General features: G+C 53.5%; 1 protein-coding gene across 2 annotated transcripts in view; it reads left to right on the top strand.

Moving 5' to 3' along the window:
* The window catches only part of Col17a1 (collagen type XVII alpha 1 chain), a 37108-nt gene extending 15371 nt beyond the window's left edge, over positions 1-21737 (top strand). The window contains exons 16-53 of one of the 2 annotated variants that reach the window (XM_013348134.2): positions 172-405; positions 969-1184; positions 1403-1432; positions 1776-1802; positions 2666-2692; positions 2802-2864; positions 3405-3509; positions 4308-4370; positions 4961-4996; positions 5146-5199; positions 5434-5469; positions 5954-5989; positions 6505-6567; positions 7483-7518; positions 7771-7842; positions 9001-9027; positions 9840-9875; positions 11604-11639; positions 11869-11949; positions 12847-12882; positions 13184-13261; positions 14032-14085; positions 14203-14244; positions 14409-14462; positions 15163-15222; positions 15857-15907; positions 16253-16375; positions 17067-17204; positions 17719-17781; positions 18103-18243; positions 18660-18749; positions 18848-18958; positions 19488-19634; positions 19874-20215; positions 20715-20852; positions 21078-21140; positions 21271-21351; positions 21663-21737. In XM_013348134.2, coding sequence (XP_013203588.1) covers positions 172-405; positions 969-1184; positions 1403-1432; positions 1776-1802; positions 2666-2692; positions 2802-2864; positions 3405-3509; positions 4308-4370; positions 4961-4996; positions 5146-5199; positions 5434-5469; positions 5954-5989; positions 6505-6567; positions 7483-7518; positions 7771-7842; positions 9001-9027; positions 9840-9875; positions 11604-11639; positions 11869-11949; positions 12847-12882; positions 13184-13261; positions 14032-14085; positions 14203-14244; positions 14409-14462; positions 15163-15222; positions 15857-15907; positions 16253-16375; positions 17067-17204; positions 17719-17781; positions 18103-18243; positions 18660-18749; positions 18848-18958; positions 19488-19634; positions 19874-20215; positions 20715-20852; positions 21078-21140; positions 21271-21351; positions 21663-21715 — 3143 coding nt within the window. In that variant the 3' untranslated portion in view covers positions 21716-21737. The remainder of the gene's footprint in view (positions 1-171; positions 406-968; positions 1185-1402; positions 1433-1775; positions 1803-2665; positions 2693-2801; positions 2865-3404; positions 3510-4307; positions 4371-4960; positions 4997-5145; positions 5200-5433; positions 5470-5953; positions 5990-6504; positions 6568-7482; positions 7519-7770; positions 7843-9000; positions 9028-9839; positions 9876-11603; positions 11640-11868; positions 11950-12846; positions 12883-13183; positions 13262-14031; positions 14086-14202; positions 14245-14408; positions 14463-15162; positions 15223-15856; positions 15908-16252; positions 16376-17066; positions 17205-17718; positions 17782-18102; positions 18244-18659; positions 18750-18847; positions 18959-19487; positions 19635-19873; positions 20216-20714; positions 20853-21077; positions 21141-21270; positions 21352-21662) is intronic. The other variant, XM_005352444.2, reaches the window with a different exon arrangement.
* Positions 21738-22722: the final 985 nt, after the last annotated feature.

Below are 22722 nucleotides of genomic sequence, written 5' to 3'. Positions count from 1 at the left end.
ACAGCCAAATCCCGGGTTTTCAGACTTCCTTTTCAGTTGTATCTCTATGCTCATGAAAAGCCTCACACAAACTCAAACCCTCCAGAACCGACCCACGTGACGTCACCAATTTTGAAGGGAGACAGACAGGAGCCTCCTGAATTTAACTCATCCTCCCTATTTTTTCCACAGAAAACCACAGCTATGACCGAGGTGGCGGCGGTGGTGGAGGCAAAGGCGGCGGTGGAGGCACCGTACATGGTGGTGGTGGGGTTGGCGGCGGTGGCACCGGTGGCGGAGGAGCATGGGGGGCTGCGCCTGCCTGGTGCCCCTGCGGCTCCTGCTGCAGCTGGTGGAAGTGGCTGCTGGGCCTGCTGCTTACCTGGCTGCTGTTGCTGGGTCTGCTCTTCGGCCTCATCGCTCTGGGTAGGTGCCAAGGGCCCAGAGCCTGAACGAAGTCCCCAGCCCTCCTCCCCCTTCTTAGAGTTAGGAAACTGCAAGCAGCCCTGAGCATTAGTGCCCAGGACCTGGAGTTCCCTAGCCAGGCAAAGGCTGTTTTCCAACAGAGAGGAAACAGCCCCCCCCCCCCCCAGGCGTCTGGTCCAAGTCTCAAGGTCACTAAGAGGGCACTGGGAATCTAAGGTCCTGGCTCCTCCCTAGGCTCCTGCACTGGTGGCCTTCAGGGCCTCACTGCCTGGGGGTCCTTTCAACCTTTATCTTTCCTGAGCATCTACATCCTTTTCCCTGTTTTCTCTCTCTCCACCTCCCAGAGGAAGGAGAGCCAGCCTTGTATTCAGCTTGGGTAGTGATAGAGCCAGGCTTCCGGAAGCTCAGGAAGATGTTAGCTCCTATTGGCCATAGGATTATCTCTGCATGAGTATTCCTGAATTGTGTGCCCCGGAGTGTGCAGAAACCCCTTCCCCAGCCCAGGGCCCCAGGGCAAGAGGCAGACCCAGTCCTCACGGACGGTCCTCGTGTGTCCATCACAGCGGAGGAGGTGAGGAAGCTCAAAGCCCGGGTGGACGAGCTGGAGAAGATCAGGGTGCAATATTCTGAAGACAAGGTGGAGAGAAGTAGCAAGGACCGCCTTCTGAGTGAGGGGCCCGGCCTGGGACCTGGAGTAGGCAAAGCTGAGCTGGATGGCCGTAGCCAGGAGGTGATCTGGCTCTTCGTGAGGGACAAGCTGATGAAAGAACAGGAAAACGGTGAGAGCAGGCCAGAAGCAAGGCCAGCCAGCCCAGAACTGGGGGCCTGGGTGGCCTTACGCCTGTCCCGGGGACACTCCTAGGCCTCTCTTCTCCTCCCATCCTATCCTCCATCACCCTAAGAGACAAGATGGAGCTGGGCTGGGATCCCCACTTTCGTTTGGGTGGTGGTGGTGGTGTATGTGTGTGACTGACTCGAGGTCTGTTCTTTTTTGTAGGAAATCTCAGAGGAAACCCTGGTCCAAAAGGTATTGGGGTGGGGTGACCCAAACTTTCCCTTGCCCTCATATCTGCAGGGGAGGCATGATTCCCCTGGACTGGAATCCTTTTCTCTTTGTGCAAATGGGAGAATGCAGATATCACCCGTCTGTCAGGAAGCTGGGAGTTAACTTTCCAGTCAGACATCACAGCAGGGTTGGGAGCCTGGGCACTGTCCAGGAGAAGACAGTGGTCTGTCCCGAGAGCCCTAAGAGGGTCCCGTCTTCTCACTGTGATATGTGGTTCCCATGTTGGAAATGACTGCGAAACACGGGTGAGAAAGCAGCTCTTGGTTAATATACCATCTCACAGTGTCTGTCTTTCTGGTTTTAGGTGACGTGGGAAGTCAAGGCCCTAAAGGTAACTATTCCAAAGACAGTTTACCTTAAGCCCTGGGGAGGGCGCGGTTAAAGCAAGCAGGAAAACCCTCAGGCTGAGAAAGGCTTTTAATAAGTGGTAGTCTGCTCGTGCCTGAGGAGGAGCCTGCCTGTCCTGTTGCCCCTCGCTGGACCCAAAGCAGTTTTCCCTGAATCACATCACTGAGCATTTTGTCACCTATAGAATGGGAAGGAACTACATAAAGACCCTGGCCCCTCCCAGAGCCCCTGATTAAGTGGATGAGGAGGCCTAGGAACCTTCCGTCTTCATCACGCCAAGGGATCCTGCACCCAGGGGTACCTTCCCTAAGAAAGGCCCGCCTCCATCCTTGGCTCCGTTCTAACTCACTCGAATATATAAGAGACCCCAGGCAGGAAGTGGGTTCCTGCATTTGCCTGCCCATTTGCCTGCCCTTCTCCCCTGTGTAGCTCCTTCATGGTTCCCACACTCTTCCAACTTCAGCACACACACACACACACACACACACACACACACACACCGGATCCCTACCTAAGTCCACCTTCCAAGATTTACAATACGACACTTGTCCTGATCCTGTTTAGGATGGGAGCTGGTGGTTCTGGAGCCCCAGCCTGATGAGTCAGGTGACATACAGGACTTCCACATACCACAGAACTCAGGAAAACACCGTATTTCCGCTCTAATTATGTCCCAAGCAACTCACAGAGCCTAATGATGGAAAAATGTATTTGTGGGTTTAGCAACAATTTGAATGTAACTGGATGCACTTGCTCCCTGGAAGGCCCAACTGAACCTTCTAGCAGCTCCTTAGGGGACCAGGCCACGTTCTCCATCTGATGTGTCCTTTTCTTTCATCCCTACAGGAGACCGAGGCCTCCCTGGATTGCCAGGTGGGTAATCTGCAGTGATTACACACCTCTCATGTTGGGTTGGGTAAGCTCAGTCATAGCTGCCAACTCTGGAGGAAATACACACTGGGGTCTTCTTATATATCCGCAGGTATTTCTGGGCCCCTAGGCCACCCAGGCCCAGAAGGACCAAAGGGACAAAAGGGCAGCATTGGTAAGAGCCCTTTTCTAGTCATTTCTTTCCTCTTCGCCCTTTTTTAAAGTATTAAGGAGATTTTGTTTTAGAAGACAACAATGAGCACAACAGAGAAAGGCGGGAAGTTAGATAGGGAATTTGAAGAGATAGAGGCTGTGGCCGACATAAGACTTAAGGACACCTTCTGAGCAGAGGGGGCAGCCAAAGCCAAGGCCCCAACAGCAAGTTCAAAGAACACTGGGTAGATAAGGAAGCTGGAGGCTAAAGAGGCAGAAGGGGGGCCTCAGGCAGCAAGCCACGCGGGGCCTCAGGGCAAAGCCCACATAAAGATGGCTTCTACTCATGGTGTACTGAGGAGCTGCTTGCAGATTCGGGACAAAGGCAGGGGGATTTTCTGTACTCGCCGGGTTACTCTGGTCCTGGGTTGAGCGAGGCTGCAGGGCAAGACAAACAGCAGAGGCCTGGAAGAGGCTCTGGGCCATCCCTCGGCTGTGGAGGGGCTGTCCGTGGCCCTGGCATGGAATTCTAACATGTGAGGCTGACCATGTCCATCTTTAGGAGATCCTGGCATGGAAGGACCCATAGGCCAGAGAGGACTAGAAGGCCCCATGGGACCTCGTGGTGAACCTGGGCCTCCTGGGTCTGGAGAGAAAGGGGACCGAGGTAAGAGGTGACGCCTTCGCCTAGAGGACTAGCTGCATCCTTCCTTCCTTCCTTCTGCACGCTTTGGGGCGGCATGGGCCAAGCACCTGCAGAAGTGGACGGTGAAGAAGCTCTGTACTAAACCCTGTGGAGACATCACTAACAATGGAATATGGCCAGGCTAAGAAACAGGCTGTGGTCTGGGGACTTAACCAGAGAAAGAGGTCTCAGGGATGTGACCTTTCCAGAGAGGGTGAGGAGCGGAGCCAGGTCAAGGCAGAGAACAGAGGGCAGCAGAGCCGGGAGCACAGCCAGGTATGGGTGAAGGTGAAGCTCCCTGGCCTCTGAGGGCCGAGACTCAGCAGGGCCAAAGGCAGAAGGCCTGAGTCAGAAGCCTAGCACCTCAGAGGGCTGGGGAGGTTTGGAACTCAGCTCCTTAACCATGAGGTTGACTTTATGGGGAAACTGAGAAGGGCACCAGGAGTTGTTTGGTGCCAGAACACTGAAGGGAAGCTTTCAGAGCCACATTCTCTTAAAAGAAATAAAAGGGTCGCTCAAGTAAAGTCACTGCTGGATCCTCTAACGTGCAGTCCTGGCAAAGACCCACATGGCCCTTAGAATGAGCCAGTATTTGTTGAGTGCTATCTATGTGTGAGACCTCTCTGGGCGGGGAAATGAAGATTGTGACTGAAGAGTGGCCTCACAGAGGTACCAAATGGTCCCCAGCTCATTGGCAGAGTGGAAAATCTTGCTTCCAAACCTGACTGCCAAACTGGGGGGTTGGGGCTTTCTCAACAAGTTTCTTCTATCTCTCCTCAGGGATTGCTGGAGAACAAGGCCCTCGGGGCCTTCCGGGTGTCCCAGGTTCTGTGGGTCCCAGAGGTATGTCAGAAAGACCACCCCAAGCTTGCAGGGAGGGTCCACATTCAGAGGAACAGGTCCTGGGTTCCCCAAGAGTGCTGCTTGGCAGTCCCAGATTTGTACAGGATGGCCACAAAGTTTTCTTCCAAAAGGGACTTCTGAGTGTCAAGACTCTGGACTACGATTCTGACTTTATAGTGGAATTTGGGACACATTTCTGTTTCTGTTCAGTGGCCACATTAAGTGGTGTCTAAGCAACTGGACAGATTATACCAGGGCCCAGAAACCAGACAATGTCCTGCTGACTGGGACCCAGATACACACACAAAATGCAGCAAGGGCTTGATGGCCAGCTGCAGCCTCTTCTCTTCACCTCAGATCTGCCCTCAGGATCTTAGGAGAAGCAAAGGTCTCTGACCCTGCCAAGCTCTGGCCTCCCCTAAAGGGAGGACATGGTACTAGGGTCAGCACCGAACCCTCTGGTGTACTGTCCTAGCAAGGACCCCCAAGGCCCTTAGAATGAGCTCCTCATACTTTACCTGCCCTCGACACTAGAATAAGTTGTCCCAGCCAGTCCTTGGCTTTCTGATTGTCTCTCCCCTGTTTCTCAGGTCCCAATGGCTCTCCTGGTCCCCAGGGACCCCCAGGTAAGTGTGCTGCTTCTTGTGAAAATCCTCTGCTTCTGTGGTGAAGAAAGGGCTGTGCATCTGTGTGTGCACACACAAGTATACATGTGTGCCCATCCCTTCCGAAGATGGGGCACTCACCTGATTGTCTGTTTTCCTCTGGTGGGTAGGCTCTGTGGGTCCCCAAGGACTCCGAGGTGAAGTGGGACTCCCTGGTGTCAAAGGTAAGCTGGGGGAGGGGCAGGGAGTCAAAGGACTCTGTAGAGATCTCTCATTCAAGAGAGAAGTCGGGGTTCAGGGCTCAGAGAGATCTGATGGACATGACCCACCAGCTACAAAGTGCAAGAAAGGGGAGGTGAAACCAAGATGGACGGGAAACTGTCATCAGAGTCAGGCACTGACCCTTCCTGACCATCCCCACACGAACTTCGCCACCAAGGTATCTGTTTCCCTTGCAGGTGACAAAGGACTTATGGGACCACCAGGCACCAAAGGTATACTGTTCCCACCGCTGCTCACTCTGCTCCCAGACACCCAGGCACAACCTGTGCACAGGATCCAAGAGCACACATGACTGGCTTCTGGGCCCTGGGGATGAGAGGGAGCTGAGAGTTCGTTCTTCTCCTCAGAAAGGGAAACTGAGGCACAAAGGGGGAAACAGTGCCCACATCACATAGGCAGGGTTGGGTGCTCTCCACGGTAGTGAGGAGGCATATTGCCAGGTATCTGCCCTCTGGTCTTGTCCTCCTTGTGCCCAGGACACCTATGTATGTCCACAGCAGAGGTTGTGGGGGAACCAGTTGGTGGATGGATGGAGGGTGGATGGTGGATGGAGGGTGGGTGGCTCCTCCAGCTCCGTCAGTGCAGGGACTTCCCCAGCATCCTGCTGCAGCTGCCTCACAGGGCCCCAGTCATGGGGGAAGATGGCTTCCGTCGCTTTCAGCTAACAGTTCTTCTCCCATCCCCACATTTGTTTAGGTGACCAGGGTGAGAAAGGACCCAGAGGCCTCACAGGTCAGTCCGACCCAGGAATTTAACTCATTCACAATCTGTTAAGATCTAGCAGTCACCAGAAGTGGGACAAATACAAAAAGATGGGGGTTGAGCATGAACCCAGATGGAATCCATCCGCCTCGATCCGTGTCTGTTTGGTGCAGACGTTATACCTGTCTTAGGTTCTTTGGAAATCTGACTGGGAAAACTAAGAATCAATTCCCAAAGCAGCACAAAGCGTACCCCACTCACCCTCTCAGCTGCCCACCCCCTGCCCACTGCACGGAAGTCATAATGCTTTCACCACAAAGGGTAGCGTGCTGTTTCCAGGGATGTCAGACTTATACACGAGCTTCTGAACCAGTCTGAGCCTGCTGCCCATGGGGTGGAGGGAATAGGCGGTCCTGACCATGGCATCAAGGCAGAGGGTGCCTCTGTCAGCTCCGGAGGAGGAGGAGAAGCAGGCATATGCATTCTACCAACGGTGGAAACATGCATAGCTTAGCCTCCGGCAGCAGCTCCTTTGTCCTTTGCAGGGGAACCTGGCATGCGAGGTTTGCCTGGAGCCGTGGGTGAGCCCGGAGCCAAAGGCGCAATGGGTAAGTGTCCACAAAGACGGTTGACAGTTTTGAGCCGGACGCCCTCCTGGGCTCTCTAGACACAGTTTTATGGGAATTTCTCCCCACTCTGGAATAAGCAAGGTCCTTCCTTCCTGGTGATTTTCTGTCTGCTAAGAACTGACAGGGGCCGAAGTTTGGTGAACCCCCAGTAGCCCACTTCAGGGGTAGTGTCAAAGCCAGATCCAGACCACCATCTTTTGACTAGCCATTACTGAGGTGTCTGTGCCAGGAGAGGGAAGCACCAAGAAGCCTGGCCCCAGGCTTGATTGAGTCCCAGGGAAACTCAAGCCCTACCAATGAGGATGTGGCCCTCACACCTCCATTCACTTAAGGAGACATTAGTAAGCGCTTACTGTCCATAGGACAAGTAAACTACTAGCAAGGGGCACAGCTCGCCCCCTCACATTACCACAAAGCTTGTGATGGGTGACACGGACCGTGAGAGGCACAGAGGAGGATACAATCAGAAAAGAGATTATGGAGGACAAAGGAAGTGGCATTTCAGATGTTCCTAAACATTTAGGAAGCATTTCATTGTGGCCACTTTGGAAAACTATCCCTGCCGAGGAGACAGAGGTGTGGCTAGTGAGAGCAGTCCCAGAGAGCTCCACTTTGGAAGGTCAGCGGTTAGAACTATGCTTAGAGCAGAGGTGGCAAGAGCCTAAAGGACCCCAGATAATGGGGACAGGGTGTCCCAGCAGGGGAATGCTGTGAGGAGGAGGCTGTACCCGGCGTACCCCACAACAAAGCTTCTGAGATTGACAGCCACAGTGACAGCTGCATAAGCCTTCCAGCTAGGAGACCATGCGCTCCAGGCTTACTGGGACAGGAGAGAGAGGGTCGCAGAACTACCCCCAAGAGTGCCTGACAGACTTTGCTTTTCTGCTTTACCAGGTCCTTCTGGCCCTGATGGACAGCAAGGCCCCAGAGGTTAGTCCCTGCTCAGTGGTCTTCCGTCTCACCAGACACCCATGTCTGCCCCTCCCTGCCCTCCCTTCACCCCCACATGCATAGCTGGGCCCTCCGTCCTAATAACAAAGAGGCATGCACCATGTGGAGATGAACACAGTCTTGGTCACCATGCCTCCTCCTGCCTATCTGCCAGCATGTCACTCAGGAAAACCCGCTGACTCGGGTGCTTTCCTGAGGGAAAAGCATTTTCATTTCTCATCCTCTCTGCAGGTGAGCAAGGCCTAACAGGGATGCCTGGAACCCGAGGCCCACCAGGACCCTCTGGAGACCCAGGAAAGCCAGGTACGGAAGCCACAGTCTTTTGAGTGTGTGTGTGCAACTCAGGCATGCTCAGGTGTGTATGTGCACTCTCAAGGATGAGGTAGGCTCACGGGTGCTTCATCGCGTGTGTGCATAAGCCTTATCCCGTCGCCCTCCACAGCACAGCGGAGGACTCTAACAGCAAGTTATGCTGACTGATGTGGGCCCAGCATCAGTCACTGAGTCTGGACATTTGGAAAAGAGAGACTAGCAGATGAATGCTGGGGGCTCTAGGAAGGGACGAGGGTGCGCTTAAAGTTGCAGACCTGAGCAGCCGGGCAGTGGTGGTGCACACCTTTAATCCCAGCACTCGGAAGGTAGAGGCAGGCATATTTCTGTGAGTTCAAGGGAAGCCTGATCTACAAAACAAGTTCCAGGACTACCAGAACTGTTACACAGAGAAACCCTGTCTCAAAATACAAAAAACAAGCAAACAAAAAAATTGCAGACTTGAACTCATCCTCATATCTTGCCCAAGCTTTTCCCTGTCTCTTCTCCTGGGGCTGTGCCTAGGCCTTCACCAGTATCTACCAATCGAGAGGAGAAGCCTTCTTAGTATCTCCACTGAGGGTCAGACAGCAGGATTCTCGGGTCTGTGGGAAGAGCAAATCAGAAGCAGGCAAGGCAACCATTTCCCCAGGCTCTGAAAACACAGGACCCCTGACTCCTTGGCTGGTGCCTAGGTGAACTGTAATGGAGGGGATGGTGGTGTGCGCGTGTGCGTGTGTACGTGCGTGCATGCGTGCGTGCGTGCGTGTGTGTGTGTGTGTGTGCAGCTTTCTCAGTGTGTGTTCCTGGCTCTCTATATTCCTGAAACGATCTGTGAACCCAAATGGGCTTATATCAGATATTTACATGACAATTCATAACAGTAGTAAAATTACAGTTATGAAGTAGCAGCGGTTGGGGAGCTGTGTTAAAGGGATGCAGCGTTAGGAAGGTTGAGAACTGCTGGCTTAGAGGCATTTCACAGCAAAACTCACAGAGTTACTCTCTGCCAAGTGACGAGGAGTCTGGATCATACCACTGTGAGGCTTGTCCTCCTGTGTGCTCTGTCCCCTTTGGCTGCGGGCAAGGCTGTGACTCCTTGAGGACACTCCTAACCCTTCAACTCTCTGTTCTATGTCTTCTTTTCTGCAGGTCTCACAGGACCCCAAGGACCTCAGGGTGAGTCATGCAGTCCCTCCCAGCTGCCACCTCCTCCCAGTACAGACACTTTGGCCAGTGCCTCTAGTCACGTGAGCCTGGCTTCCCACTCACAACTCCAGCACCACAGGCTCAGGTTTTGTCATAGTGAGTTCTGAGAAGCACCATAAGAGAAAAGCACACAGAGAACAATCTAGAGGGCTTTCTGGTGTCAGTGATGTCAGATCCTGTTCATGCTGGGTTCTGGCCCCATCTGGTGCAGGAATGCCCAGGAGAAGCCCAAGCCTCAAGGACTCTGCTGGCCAGGAATTCTGTTAGCACTGGCTCCTGGGGTTCCCTCGGGGACGATGGCTGTGTTAAAGCCCCTGCTGTAAAACCTGCTTGGTTTTTATTATCTTCAACATGCCCAGGCCCTAATTTTCTAAAGGCAACTGGGCAAAGATTCACAGTGAAATCGAGTCCAGGCTACCCAAAGGCTCTCAGCTGCTGCTGCTCTGGACACGACAGGTCCTGCCCTAGACAGGGAGAGGGACAGTGGCAGCTTTGCAACCCAGGGGGTCGGATCCCCCAGAGCTTATGCCTGCTTCAACCCATGCCTGCTGTGCCTCCATTGCCCAGACACAGACAGGGCTCTGGGTGAGAGGCCCTCACACTCACTCCGGGTGACTCAAGGCAAGACCTGAGTCCCGCTGCCTCCATCAGGCAGCCAGGGTGGCCTGGCTGAGAGGCAGAGAGCTGGCTACTGCCAGAGAGAAGAGAGGGAGGGAGGGCAGACACTCACAACTGCCTGCCAGGCTTTGGCATCCTGACTGACTTGTGTTTAATCACATTAGGGCTTCCTGGTAGTCCTGGCCGACCGGGGACTAAAGGTATGTGACTTTTCCCAAGAAGGTTTTTTTTTTTTTTTGGATTTTTTTCTTTTCATCAGCCATTTTAACAGCAGGGAGGGGTTGGCAAGAGGGAGGGCTGCTCTGACCAGAGCCTGGACCAACAGTGGCATCTAGTGGCTCCGACTGAAGGCAGGACGGTGGGAGCTCTGACATTGGTGCAGAGCCCTCCTGGCCCTGAGTCCTCAGGCGCCTGCTCTCACCAGCCTTCCGTTCTCAGACTAAGACTCATCTTCGTGTTCCCAGGCCCTGTGGCAGGATATATAGGACAGGAAGCTGCTGGTCCCCAAGTTTTCCAAGCCCTTGTTTGCCGCTAAAATACCCCTGTCACCTAGGCTCCATCCCCACTGACTTTCTGAGATTGATGCTTCCTGAGATTAGAGCCAGCCTTGGTCTCATCCTCCACCCTGTGCCAGGTGTGACCAAGGACATCAGATCTGAAGAAACACAGGAAGGAAGGGGTGTTTCCACCCCGCTAACAAAGTCAAAGGACTGAAAGGGGTCTGGTTTGCGCAATGCAGTACCACCTGGGCACATGGTGACACTCCAGTTCAGTCCTGCCCATCAGACCCCAGCCCTGAGCAAGGCCAGGCATGCAGGGACTCAGGGACACACACTGTCTCCATGCTCCTGAACCCTGACACTCTGGCCACAAGTACTCATGGTCACCCTAGAAAAAAAAATTAAAAAACTATTATTTCCAATGAGCAGTTGAACCAAAAAGTCATTTTGAGAATAAATGAATGTAACCCAAGAAAAATGACAGTTGAGTTCATACTTCCTAGGACAACAAGTCTCTAGTGGCTTCAATAGGCCTCATAGGTTTAGGGATAGCACCACAGACTTCCTCGGTGTCTTCCTGTCCAAGGGGACTTCAGGACCTCTTTGAAGGAGATACAGGACAGAGAAAGTTACCAATCGCTAGGCTGTGTTCTCAGAACAAGCTCAAATACTTTCTCCGGCTGTGACCTTGACACCCTGCTGGAGAACATCAGCAAAGCACTGAGAGGAAACCAAAGCCACCCTTTCACTAAGAGCCCCTGGGAGGACCCTGGTCGGTGGAGCTACATTCTTTAGCTCTTTGAGTAAAACTCGAGACCTCAAACATGGCTGACAGGCTCTCTCACACTGAGCCTGGCTCCAGCCCCACCTACCCCTCTGGTGTCTCCAGTCGAGAGGGGCACGAGCGGTGGACACAGAATCCCATGTCCTCTCCCTGGAAGACCTTCACTTGCACTTACATTTTCTTCACCTTGGATGTAACTCGGGATCAGCCAGTGGGCCAGTCGCCAGAACCCTTCTCGTGCTGCCCAGTCCGTCCCCTCTCCCCGGGCCAGTCCGTCCCCACACTCCAGGAACTAGAATGTACATACAAGATCATGGCTTTTATGTACCCTTTGACCTTCAGAAAACTTCTCCACCTATGGCCATTCCTGGAAGAAAAGGTGGGCGGAGGTGTTGAGAATGAGTCTCCTGTTAGCCCCATGCCGGCCTCATGGAAGGGCGAACTCTCCATAGCCTTGCAGGAAACTCTTCCCTGGGAGACAGTGATGCTCTGGGCTCAGAGCTCCCTGGGCTCCCATCACTATTAAAATCCTGTTAGCCTGAGGCCCGAGGACCACAGGTGGCCTCCAACGCAATCAGGAACTTGGAGAGTGGTTTATCAAGCCACTGATTGACCCTCTTGTCTACTCTTCTCGTCCTCCCCAGGTGAACCTGGTGCTCCGGGCAGAGTCATGACTGCAGGTAGGCAGCCCTGGAGAGCCCCTCCCTGAGTTCTATTTGCCTGGCCTACCTGGGCCATCCGACCTAGCTGGGCCTCCATGTCAGCCGCCAGCAGGTGGGTGGTGCTTAGGGAGGGACAGAGGTGAGCTCTGTGGGTTAGCATGAGGAAGGGGGGAAATGCTAGAGGGGTAAGAGGCACCGCTGAAGGGCAGGAGTGGGGCTCAGTGTTCCATGTCCCTTCTGTTTCCAGAGGGGTCATCAACAATCACTGTCCCTGGACCTCCTGGACCTCCCGGTGCCATGGGACCCCCAGGACCTCCAGGGACTCCAGGTCAGTCTGTCTTCTTGCTCTGTCCCCAGTCAACAGCAGGTTATGGATGCAATGGATTCTAGCCACATTTGTTCAAATCCTGACAACAAGGGCAGGAACTAGGAGAAGAGAGAAAAGGGGGCTTCAGAAAGCCCATGCTCACAACCCGGGGACCCTGATGCTATCCTCAGCATCTGCAGATGAGAAGCTGAGACCAGAGTGGGTGAATTACATGCCTAAGGTCACACAGCAACCAACAGCAGGGTAGGGTGTCTGCCCCCATAGCTGGACCAATCAGAAGGAAGGCTCTTGAACTCTTTGTTTCTTAGAAACACAAATGCCAGTGCTCTGTGAGGGGGAAGTACCCCCAAATCCTCCAGCAGCGTGAGACAGCCGGCTGCAGAAAAGCCATGAGGGGTGGCAGCGTTATTGAAGAGTTCCGCTGTCAGGGGCCTGTGAAAGCACGTGGTTACAGCTACATAGTCTTATAAAATAGATGATTAAAAACCCTGCGGAAATGAAACAAAACAAAATGCTTGGGAGCCAAGCACTTGAGATTCGTTTCCTGTTTCCCCAAAACCCTTGCTGTCTTGTTATGTGTCTTAATTATCTAAAATACTTATGTCCAAATTAAGTACATGATTTATACCCAATGCAAGTATGCTCCAGTGAGTGGGGGACATTTGAGATAATGTCCCCAGCCAATAAAGAGACAGCTCTGCCCACCTCGGGGTCCCCTTCCTGTCACAGTCTTACAGGAATGACCTCGGTGGCTAATCCGTCCCAACACAGCCAGCTAGTCCACGCTCCGGGAGGATGCCTGTGGATCCCCAAGCCCCTGCCCTTTCCTCCGCTTCTCCTGTGACCCCCAGAGTGGGGTTGGGATTTAGCATTTTTTTAATTCATAACTGTTTCCAGGTCCCGCTGGCCCTGCTGGTCTCCCAGGACAACAAGGTATGTCCCAACCTGTAAAATCACAGGCTGTGGGCTGAGTCGCGGGGACATTCTTCCCAGGTGGGGTTGAGGTCCCTGGATGTTAGATAAAGAGGGAGATGTGTACTTTGGAAGAAATAACAGGGCCTTTCGGGCTCTTCACCGTGGCGGAAGCAGGGCCTCCACCATGGTGGAAGCCACTCCTCTCATCCCTCCCCACCTCTCTGAGAAGGTTTGTCCTTCCTTGACTAGGCTCTACCCTGTATCTGGTCCCACCCCAGAGGAGAGCAGTGTGCACCCTAACTCTGTGTTCTCCCTACAGGCCCACGAGGGGAGCCAGGACTTGCTGGTGACTCATTCATAAGCAGTGGTAGCTCCATCTCCGAGGTCCTCTCTGCCCGTGAGTGCAACCGCTGTCCATGGCAGGTGTCGCGGGGGAAGGGATGGAAGAGATGACAGTGGGCCTGGGCAGCTGCACCAGTGAAGTCATTGCAAAGTCTCCTGTCACAATGATCATGCTCTGCCATGGAAGCTGGGAAGAACGGCAGGGTCTGTCTGGTGTGAGAGGCACAGTCACGCGGATGAGGCGGCTGATAGGCTCTGGGCTTCCAGCAGGACCAAGGTCAGACCAGACCTCGGGAGTGAGTATGGTTGGCAGGAGTCACCTGACTCAGAGAACTATGATGAGGAGACTTGGGTCCTCAGTCACAAGAGGTCTGACACTTGTGGTCTCCCGTCCACAAAGCTCTTTCAAGAACCCAAGGGGGATTGCAGCTGGGCCACCCCCTGAACACTTATGTCGCCGATGCACTAGGGGCTCAGTGTTTGGTGGCATCTTGCTGAGTCTGAGTCATCCCAGCACCTCTGCGGTGCAGGTCTCAGTGACCCTCGTTTCTGGGGGAAACAGACTGAGAGAGGGTGAAAAGTTGCCTGAGGTTGCCAGTTGGCTCTACAGAAGTGGGGACTGAGCTCTGGTTGGCTGATGCAGAAGTCCACTCCCCTGACGTCAGTTTGCAGTCTACCCTGCTTCTACCTGGGGGCGGCTCAGCAGATGGGGTCCTAGGGGGTGTTGTGCAATCAGGGCCTGGGTGGCAGCCCCAACACCATCCATCCTGGTGAGAGACCAAGCATGGTGAAGAGCCTTCGGTTTCTATTCGCTTCCCTCTACAGAAGGTGTTGACTTACGGGGTCCCCCTGGTCCACCTGGCCCACGAGGGCCACCAGGTAAGATCTTGTTGATCTTCGGGAGGTGGGGACATGAACATTTTATGAGGAAGCTCAGACCCTGCTATCAGGAATTAACCAGCCCTCTAAGGCCAGCACTTTCTCTGCCTTCTACAGGGCCTTCCATCCCAGGCCCACCAGGACCCAGAGGCCCTCCAGGTGAGAACTGAAGTCCTTGTCGGGAGGGGACAAGGACAGGGGAAGTGATAGACAAGAGCCTTGTCCTTCTGGCTCTCAGGAAAAGTGTCCCTGCCTCCTGCCTCAGACAGAGGGCAGCTGACTCACCCTCTGGCTCTACTGAGTCCTGGGCTTCTTTTCCCTAGGGGAAGGTGTGCCAGGACCACCAGGACCACCAGGATCTTTCCTGGCTGACTCAGGTAAGTTTGGGACATCCAGTCACACCCATTCCTCCCTCACACCCAGCCTGACTGTGGTCTCAGCAGTATGACCTTCCTGACTGGCTCCCCAGACTGCCCCATTCTGAATTTTGAGGGGAGAATGAATACAGAATCCCCCCTTTATCTGCCACATGTGGGGAAATAGGCTCCGCCAGCGCAGCTACGCTGGGAACCAGATTAGAAGGGAGAGCCAGGACTGCTCTTGGGAGACCCTGGGGTGAGCAGGAGGCCTGGTTCCTGCCCTCAGAGAGCAGAGAGTTGAGAAAGCAGGAAAGGTGCCGGCACACAAATACGAGCAACAATGTTAACAAAGATATGTGGAAATAACCTAAGATTAAGCACTAGGCCAGAACAAGGCCCCTGGAGAAGATCTGTCCACCTAGAACATCCATTAGTCCAGAACAAGGCCCTGGAGAAGATCCATCTACCCGGAACATCCACTAGGCCAGACCAAGGCCCCGGAGAAGATCCATCCACCCATCATTCCCTCCTACCCGCCTGTCTACCTAGTCATCTTTCCATTCATTCGCATGCCAACCTTTTGAGCATGCAAACATCTTACAAACCCACACGCGTAGGACAAGGGTTGACTGAGCATCTACAGCGTGCCCAGTACTGTGCCAGCTGCTGCTTCCCCAGAAGTGCCTCATCCACACTCTTGCTATTTCTTTCCTCGCAGAAACCCTCTTCTCTGGCCGTCCAGGTCCACCTGGCCCCCCGGGTCCCAAGGGAGACCAAGGTAAGATCAGTGTCTCGGGGATCCCAGAGACCAGTGTCCTCTGCTCATCTGCCTGGTGGCCAAAGCATTTAGACGAGGCTGGACAGGCAAGGGCACTTGTGCCAGGCTCAGCATCCTGCAGTGTGGGATGGGAGGAGGAGAGTGGCAGGGTGGTCAGAAACTGCCAGCAGTCTCCACCCGACGGAGATACCCCAGGTTGTCTTCTCCAACGCCAGCCTCCATCCCTTCTCACAGTGTCTGGTGTCCTTCTGAAAGACCCTCCAGGCCACAGAGGACATCAGCAAACATCAAACACAGCCTGGAGTAGGGGCGAGGTAGCCAGAGCTGACCCCCGAGAACTCTGAGCTTCTTCAGAGTGCATTTGATCCACACAAGTAGATCAGAGTCCCTGTGAATGCGGTGCTGGTGTGTGTGTGCATGCGTGTGTGCATGCATGTGTGTGTGTTACTGCTCAGAGAGGGATGCAGACCCAGAAATTGTGGATTTTAGGGTGCCTCCCCATAGGGAAATGTGTTATTTTTCCAAGGAAGATTGTAGTAGACAAGGAATGATTGCTGAGCCACCCACGAAGGGCGCTGAACTTACTAGGCCTGGAGGAGGTGGTACAAACAGCGCTTCTCGGTTTGGATTGCAGGTGATCCTGGTGTCCCAGGTACTCCTGGCATCCCTGGTGGTCACTCTTATGGTAAGAACTAAAAGAGAATAAAGTTCTTCCATCTCCAAGTGAGACTGAGGGTTCCAGTGAGGGATGTTGATCCCTCCGTTCATCTCCTCATCTCTGATTTCCATGGTAACTCGGTAGCTCCTCAGGGCTCTACATGTGCTACCTTTAAGGAGGCCACAAGCTTGTGGGGGATGGAAGAAAAGGTGCATGCGCATCTGTAGGTAGCAGACCGTGCCTGGGGACCAAAGCTGAGAAAGCAGCAGGCTCTGAGAGCTACAGGTGGTCTGAGAGAAGGGAGGCTGTGAGGCGGTGAGAGACTGCGGAAGGAAAGGGCACGTCTGCCCTGACCCTTTCTCCTCCCTGCAGGTGGATCATCCAGTACTACGTACATGCAGGGCCCGCCTGGGCCTCCTGGGCCCCCTGGGCCTCCAGGCTCCCTCCGTAGCTCTGGCCAGGACATCCAACACTACATCGCAGAGTACATGCAGAGTGAGTGCCCGACACCCACCTTGGGAAGGAGACTGAGGGAGGAGTGTTTGGGTAGTCATCTACGTGGTAGGCCCATGTCTTCCACCCCTGAAGTAGTCTTGCCTGCAGGTCCGAGAGCTGGCCAACATACCTGTCCATAAATATGCTGCGTCTTCATCCTACCTGGAGATCTGTATACGCATACTACACACATGCTCGGAAATGATACACATATGCACGCGCACACACATTTTCAAAAGTGCTCATGCCCCTCCCATGCTGTGTTTGAGCGATATATCACACGGATGGCTGACAGTCTTGTCGGCCCGAACCCTCACGGACAGCGCAGGCCTCAGCCTCAGGTTCTCTATCAACAGCAAAGAAGTCCAGGCCACTAGGAGAGACTTACATAGATCTAATCTATGTGGGAAGTAGAAAGTAGAAAAAGACAAGATCTCCTGAGTAAATTGGGAGCATAGGGACCTTGTGGGAGGTCTGAAGGGAGGAGGGGAGAGGCAGGGAGGGGAGCAGAGAAAAATGTAGAGCTCAATAAATATCAATTTAAAAAAAAAACCCAAGCAGTCCAGGCCCCCTGCTGGCCATGGCTCAGGCCCTGTGTGGACCAGGACAGACTTTCTCTCCTCTGCCTGTGACCACAGGGAGGCTAAATGCTCTTAGCCGCAAGCTTGACTGTTCGTTCCTTTGTTGGCAGGTGACAGCATCAGGTCTTATCTCTCTGGAGTTCAGGGTCCTCCAGGCCCACCAGGTCCTCCAGGGCCTGCCATCACCATCACAGGAGAGACTTTCGACTACTCCCAGCTGGCAAGCCAGGTGGTGAGCTACTTGCGGAGTAAGTCTGTCAGCCTTCAGTGCTCTGATACCCTCCTCCTAAAGCATCCCCACAGATCCCCAGAACCTCATCTCTCAATTCACTGGGTGTCACACCCCTCCCCTAACTATATAACCTTTCATTCCACATTCGTTGTAGTTGGGTCACAGGGCCCAGCTTCAGCAAACATTGTATTGCTGGGAACAGACATGATGGAGCAGGCATCACATGCATTTGACTAGCATGCTCCCAAGTACAGGCCCATCTCTGCTCACAAGAAGAGACCCTTGCTTGACAGTATCTAGTAGGAGTCAGGCTAAAGCATATTCTAGAACATGGCATTCCCTACAAAAAGCCAGAGTCTCCACCCTGCCTCTTCTGGCCTCCCAAGTAGCCTGAAATGCTACTCATTTTTCAAAGAATGAAATGCTGTTCATTTTGCAAAGACCATGACAAGCTGACTTGACTTTCAGAGTTTAGACATAGGGGGTCTGCTCTGAGACCAAGGGGGTAACCTGAGGTCTTCTTCCCACAGCGTCTGGCTACGGAGTTAGCTTGTCCTCTGCCTCTTCCGAAGAGATCCTGGCCATGCTGCGACGTGAGTCACCCACCGTGGGCTAGAGTGGGGTCTCTTTGCTCTATTCCGACCTCACTTGGTGGGCACCAGTCCCAGGCTGAGCTCTGGAAGGCCTGCAAGTCCTCTGTGACACTCACTGTCCCATCTCACGTGCTGGGTCCCAAATGCATCATGGGAGAGTGAATCTCCCACCTTCTCCACTGCAGACACGCAGAAGTAGGCTGATTACCCCCAGCCTGTGTGTCCCCCAAGGACCAAGACCCAATACTGGGAGCCAGGCTGAGCAGGTGGATCTGACTGGGCTTCTGGGTTGATCCATAAAGCATACCCTCTCCTTTCCAGGGAATGATGTGTGGCAGTTCCTACGGCAGCACCTGGCAGGCCCCCCGGGTCCCCCAGGGCCACCAGGAGTCGGTGGAGATGGGTCCCTCCTGTCCTTGGACTATGGAGAACTTAGCAGACACATTCTCAACTATATGTCAAGTGAGTGGTCAGAAGGACACAGGATGATGACTAGGGCATCCAGTGTCGCTGAGATGGCCCCACTGACCCCTCCTCACCCCCTTGCCAGCTGCACTGACCCCTGCAGGGACTGCAGTCTCCAGGGCTGCTCAGAGCAAGTCTGAGCCATGAGCACACTTGTTTATGCGTGCACATTCCACATCCAGCAGCCATCAAGCAGTGTGGCCCCATACTCTGCTCAGTGCCCTCCCCATTGGGCGTCACTGCCCAGACTGTGCATCTCTCTCCTATGCATCTTCTTTCCGACCCCCTTCTCTCCCTTCCTCAGACCCCACTTCGGTCCAGATTGCTATCTACTCTCCTCCCCAGCAGGACATTTGTATCTGAGCTCCCCTGTCCCATGTGAGTCCCCAACAACTTGAGACCTTGTTCCCCAGGTTCTGGAATCAATTTTGGGCATCCTGGCCCACCAGGCCCCCCTGGCCTGCCAGGAACATCCTATGAGGAGCTACTCACCATGCTCCGAGGTGAGGCCAAACAGGGACTCCCATCTATAGGTTTGGGGTGGAAACTGAACCTTTGGCTCAGGCTGTGACTGACTTCTTACTGTCCATCCATGTCCCAGGGTCTGACTATAGGGACATCATTGGGCCTCCAGGACCACCTGGGCCACCAGGGATGCCAGGCAGTGCGTGGTCCAGCATCAGCGTGGAGGACCTCTCATCCTACTTGCACAGTAGGACACTGGGGAGCAGGGAGAGGAGGGCAGAGGGCTCCGGCCTGACCCCGCGGGCATCCCTAATCCTCACTAGGGCCACCATAGAGAACTGAATCAATGTGCCATTCCCCAAAGGAGCATGCACAGGGATGGAGCCTGGGGATTGAAGGGGGTCACAAGCCATGGCAGGGGAAGAAAAAGGGCTCTTAACTGTAGCCCTTGCAGAACTCATGAGCCGAGTGATCAGTCAAGGAATAAGGGTTCTAACGCCTGGTAGTGAAGGCCTAGAACAGGATGTGGGTTGTGGGGTAGAAGGGCCCCTTGGAAGCAGCTATCCCCAAATGATGTCAAAAAGGGGACACCTGGTCCTTTCTCCTCCTGCATGCAAGGGACCCAGTAAGCATCCCCCACCCTCCTCTACTCCACCCTCCCTTCCCATCTCCTTCCCTCCATCCATGGAGGGCCCACAGTAGGCTAAGGGAAAACTGAGCATCTAGTTGTCTCTGCCCAGGACCCTGACCTTTCTATTTCCTCTCCTCCCACCCAGCTGCTGGCTTGTCCTCCATCGCAGGCCCTCCAGGCCCTCCTGGACCCCCAGGTCCTCGAGGGCCCCCAGGTGTCTCAGCAGCTCTGGCTACCTATGCAGCTGAAAACAGCGACAACTTCCGCAGCGAGCTGATTAACTACCTCACAAGTAGGTGCCTTGACATTGGTCGCCTCCTGTGCCCCCCCTTCTAGGCCTTCATTACTCCTGTAGTGGCGCAGTAGGCACAGGATTGTCAGCAGTGCAGACAAACCAGTTCCTCTGCTCAGCTGCATTCTTCTGTACATGTACACTGTCCCTAAGGGATTTCATTCAAACTCCAGAGACCCCCTAGCTCCCAAGTCTTTTGTCCATTACAATCTGGGCTAATGCATCTTCCTACCCCACAGGTCCTGATGTCCGTAGCTTCATCGTTGGCCCTCCAGGCCCTCCAGGGCCCCAGGGACCACCTGGAAATGGTCACAGCTGGGGTAGCAGCTCCTCTGCCAGACGAGGCACTTCCTACAGCTCTTCCACAGGAATAGGGGGAGCCAATGGAGGCTCCCTGGGCGAGGGTGGAGCCTTTGGTGCAGGAGATGGGGGTCCCTATGGTACCGATATCGGCCCAGGCGGAGGTTATGGGGCAGCTGCAGGTGGCATATATGGCACCAATGGTGATTCGTTCCGGGATGGCTTCACTGGAGACCTGGATTATAACAAGCTGGCAGTGCAGGTGTCTGAGAGCATGCAGCGTAAGTTGGAACCCTTGGACCTCAGAGGGGGAGGAGCATGAGTGCTTCTTGGCACGTAGTCCTCACAAACTGGCCCTTGTTTTTAATGAATGTGGAGATAGAAACTAGAATCAGATGAGCAGGGATCGAAAGAGAGGAGACTTCATCCTAAGTCTCCACCATCCCAGTGCAAGGAACCCCAGTCCTGACACCCGAGCTGTGGGGGAACAGGGAACACCAAAGGGCTTGGTATTCTGCAAGTCTGACAGTAACAGAGATGCAACTTGTCGGTTGTTAGCCAAGAAATCCTTTCTCCCTCTAGTTATCAGCACAGGTCTGCGGGCCAAATGCCCCAGAGGAATGTCACAACGAGAAGGAAGCTGCAGGGCTTCTTCCTCAGGGCAGTTTGCTCAGGTTTAGCTGCTTTGAGCGAGGCTGTCTGAGGATACTACCCTTCTGCTGCAGCTTACCACTGTGCAGTGGTATCTGCTTCCTACACCTGCATCCCGGTGTTCTGCAGGTCAAGGCCTGCTACAAGGGATGGCCTATACTGTCCAGGGCCCACCAGGCGTGCCTGGGCCCCAGGGCCCTCCTGGCATCAGCAAGGTCTTCTCTGCCTACAGCAATGTGACACAGGACCTCATGGACTTCTTCCGGAGTAAGCATGCCCTCACGGCTTCCCCAGCCTGCTGCTTAGTCTCACAAGGGACCTGACACACAAATGCCTCCTTCTCCCATAGCTGAGATTCCAGAACCATGAAGCCAGCTCCACTTCCCTGTACAAGCCCAGATTCCACTATCCGTGTCGCTCTGAACAAACAGCTCGACCTCCCAAACCTCCAGCAACCTCCAGCCTAAAACCAGATTCTTTCCTTCCTTGCAGCTTACGGAGCTATTCCAGGCCCACCTGGGCAAAAGGGAGAGGCGGGCGCCCCAGGACCCAAAGGTAAGTGGCAACGGGAATTGTGTGTAATGACCACCTCTTACTGAGAAGTAGTAGCACCTTTGCTGGCACCACACTGTGCCACACCTTTGGCCTTATATTCATACTTGTCACATCTTCTCTGTGCTTCTAGGTGACAGGGGCCTTGCTGGACAACGAGGTCCTCCTGGGCCACCAGGCCCTCGAGGGCAAAAAGGAGAGAAAGGAGACAAGGGTAAGTCCCAATCTTGTGGCTTCTGAGGTTCTGGGGCTCAGCAGAGAAAAAGTAATTTGCTTCCAAGCTAGTCTGAGAAATTCAAACAAAAACTTATGCATAAAAAGGTATTTAGCACAGCTGAGGAGGAAGACCAGAGCTGCCACAGAGTGAGAAAGAACCTGGCAACAAAATAGGGCAAATTACTTGAAAATAAGTTGTTTTACAAAGGATTAACTATTCAAGCCACTTTTAGCCGTCATTGTTGGTATCACTGGTCCTCATAGGTCATGACATAGTTAACCCCTCCCTACTCATCTTTGGACTTTCAGGCGACCATGTCTACACTGGGAGGAGGAGGAGAGGTATTGCCGTCAAGCCATAAGTTGCACTTGGCCGAACCACCGAGTTCTTGGACCAGTTCTTGAAATATTCTTGGGTGTCTGTGTCCAAGTATCCCCTGTGGGTGAAAACTGGATCTGGTTCACATCTTGTTGAGACCAAGTCACCTAGCAACACTTGTTCTAGTTGGAACAAAATATATGCATACAGAAAGTTCAAAGACACACAGTTGGAAACAGCTTCATTGACTGGGTGGGCCTTCAGAATAGCTGCAAAATTTAATATGAGATTTAACCTCTCTGCTATATAGATCTGAGCTCCCTGGCTTCTTTAGCTCCCTGGCTTCTTAATTCAGGCCTAAACCTCAGAAGCCAGGTACATAAATGTTGGGTGGGGAGTCTTGGCGCTTTGCCTAAAAAATGAGCCCAAAAAAATGGAAAACGGGAATGGGGGCCTTGGCGGGGGTGACACTTGACGGTTTCTGGTCACTGTTACCAAGGCTGTGCTTTCAGTTCCTTCCCTGCTCACTCTGCACTCTCCAGAAGTTCCCCTCCTTCAAGGATAGTTATCACAGCAGAGATGCCAACCACCTCCCACTGGAGCTATGGCCTGTGTCCCTGTGCATGCCGGAAGTCACGGTATGACATCACACTAGACTACAGCGGACAGCACAGGAGGGGCAGCAGACAAGGAAGGGAAACATGGCCTCCATACCCCATTCTGCACATAGGAAAGGGCATGGGTGCAGCTGGTTTTTAAGCACTTTTCACTGTCTAAAAGTATTTGTATGTAAGCTGTAAGATGAAAAATCATTTCAATTGTAAAATTTTCAATTAAAGGTTTTTTTTTTCTTTTTTAGTATTTTTACTATGAATCATGTGAAAAGGAAAGTTTTAAAAAAAAGAATCTGGGTTACCTGGGTCTGACTCCAATGCTGTTTATTACAAATATTAGCAGAGAAGACTGGTTACATTTTAGGCCCTGCCTTTTAAAATTTTATCCCTGAGAGCTCTAAAGCAGACTTTTATCTGAAGCTACTAGCTCAACCTG

Source organism: Microtus ochrogaster, chromosome 8 (genome assembly GCF_000317375.1).
Source record: "Microtus ochrogaster isolate Prairie Vole_2 chromosome 8, MicOch1.0, whole genome shotgun sequence".
NCBI lineage: Eukaryota > Metazoa > Chordata > Mammalia > Rodentia > Cricetidae > Microtus > Microtus ochrogaster.
Note: the sequence above shows the minus strand (reverse complement) of the source record. Positions and strands in the feature narration are given on the sequence as shown.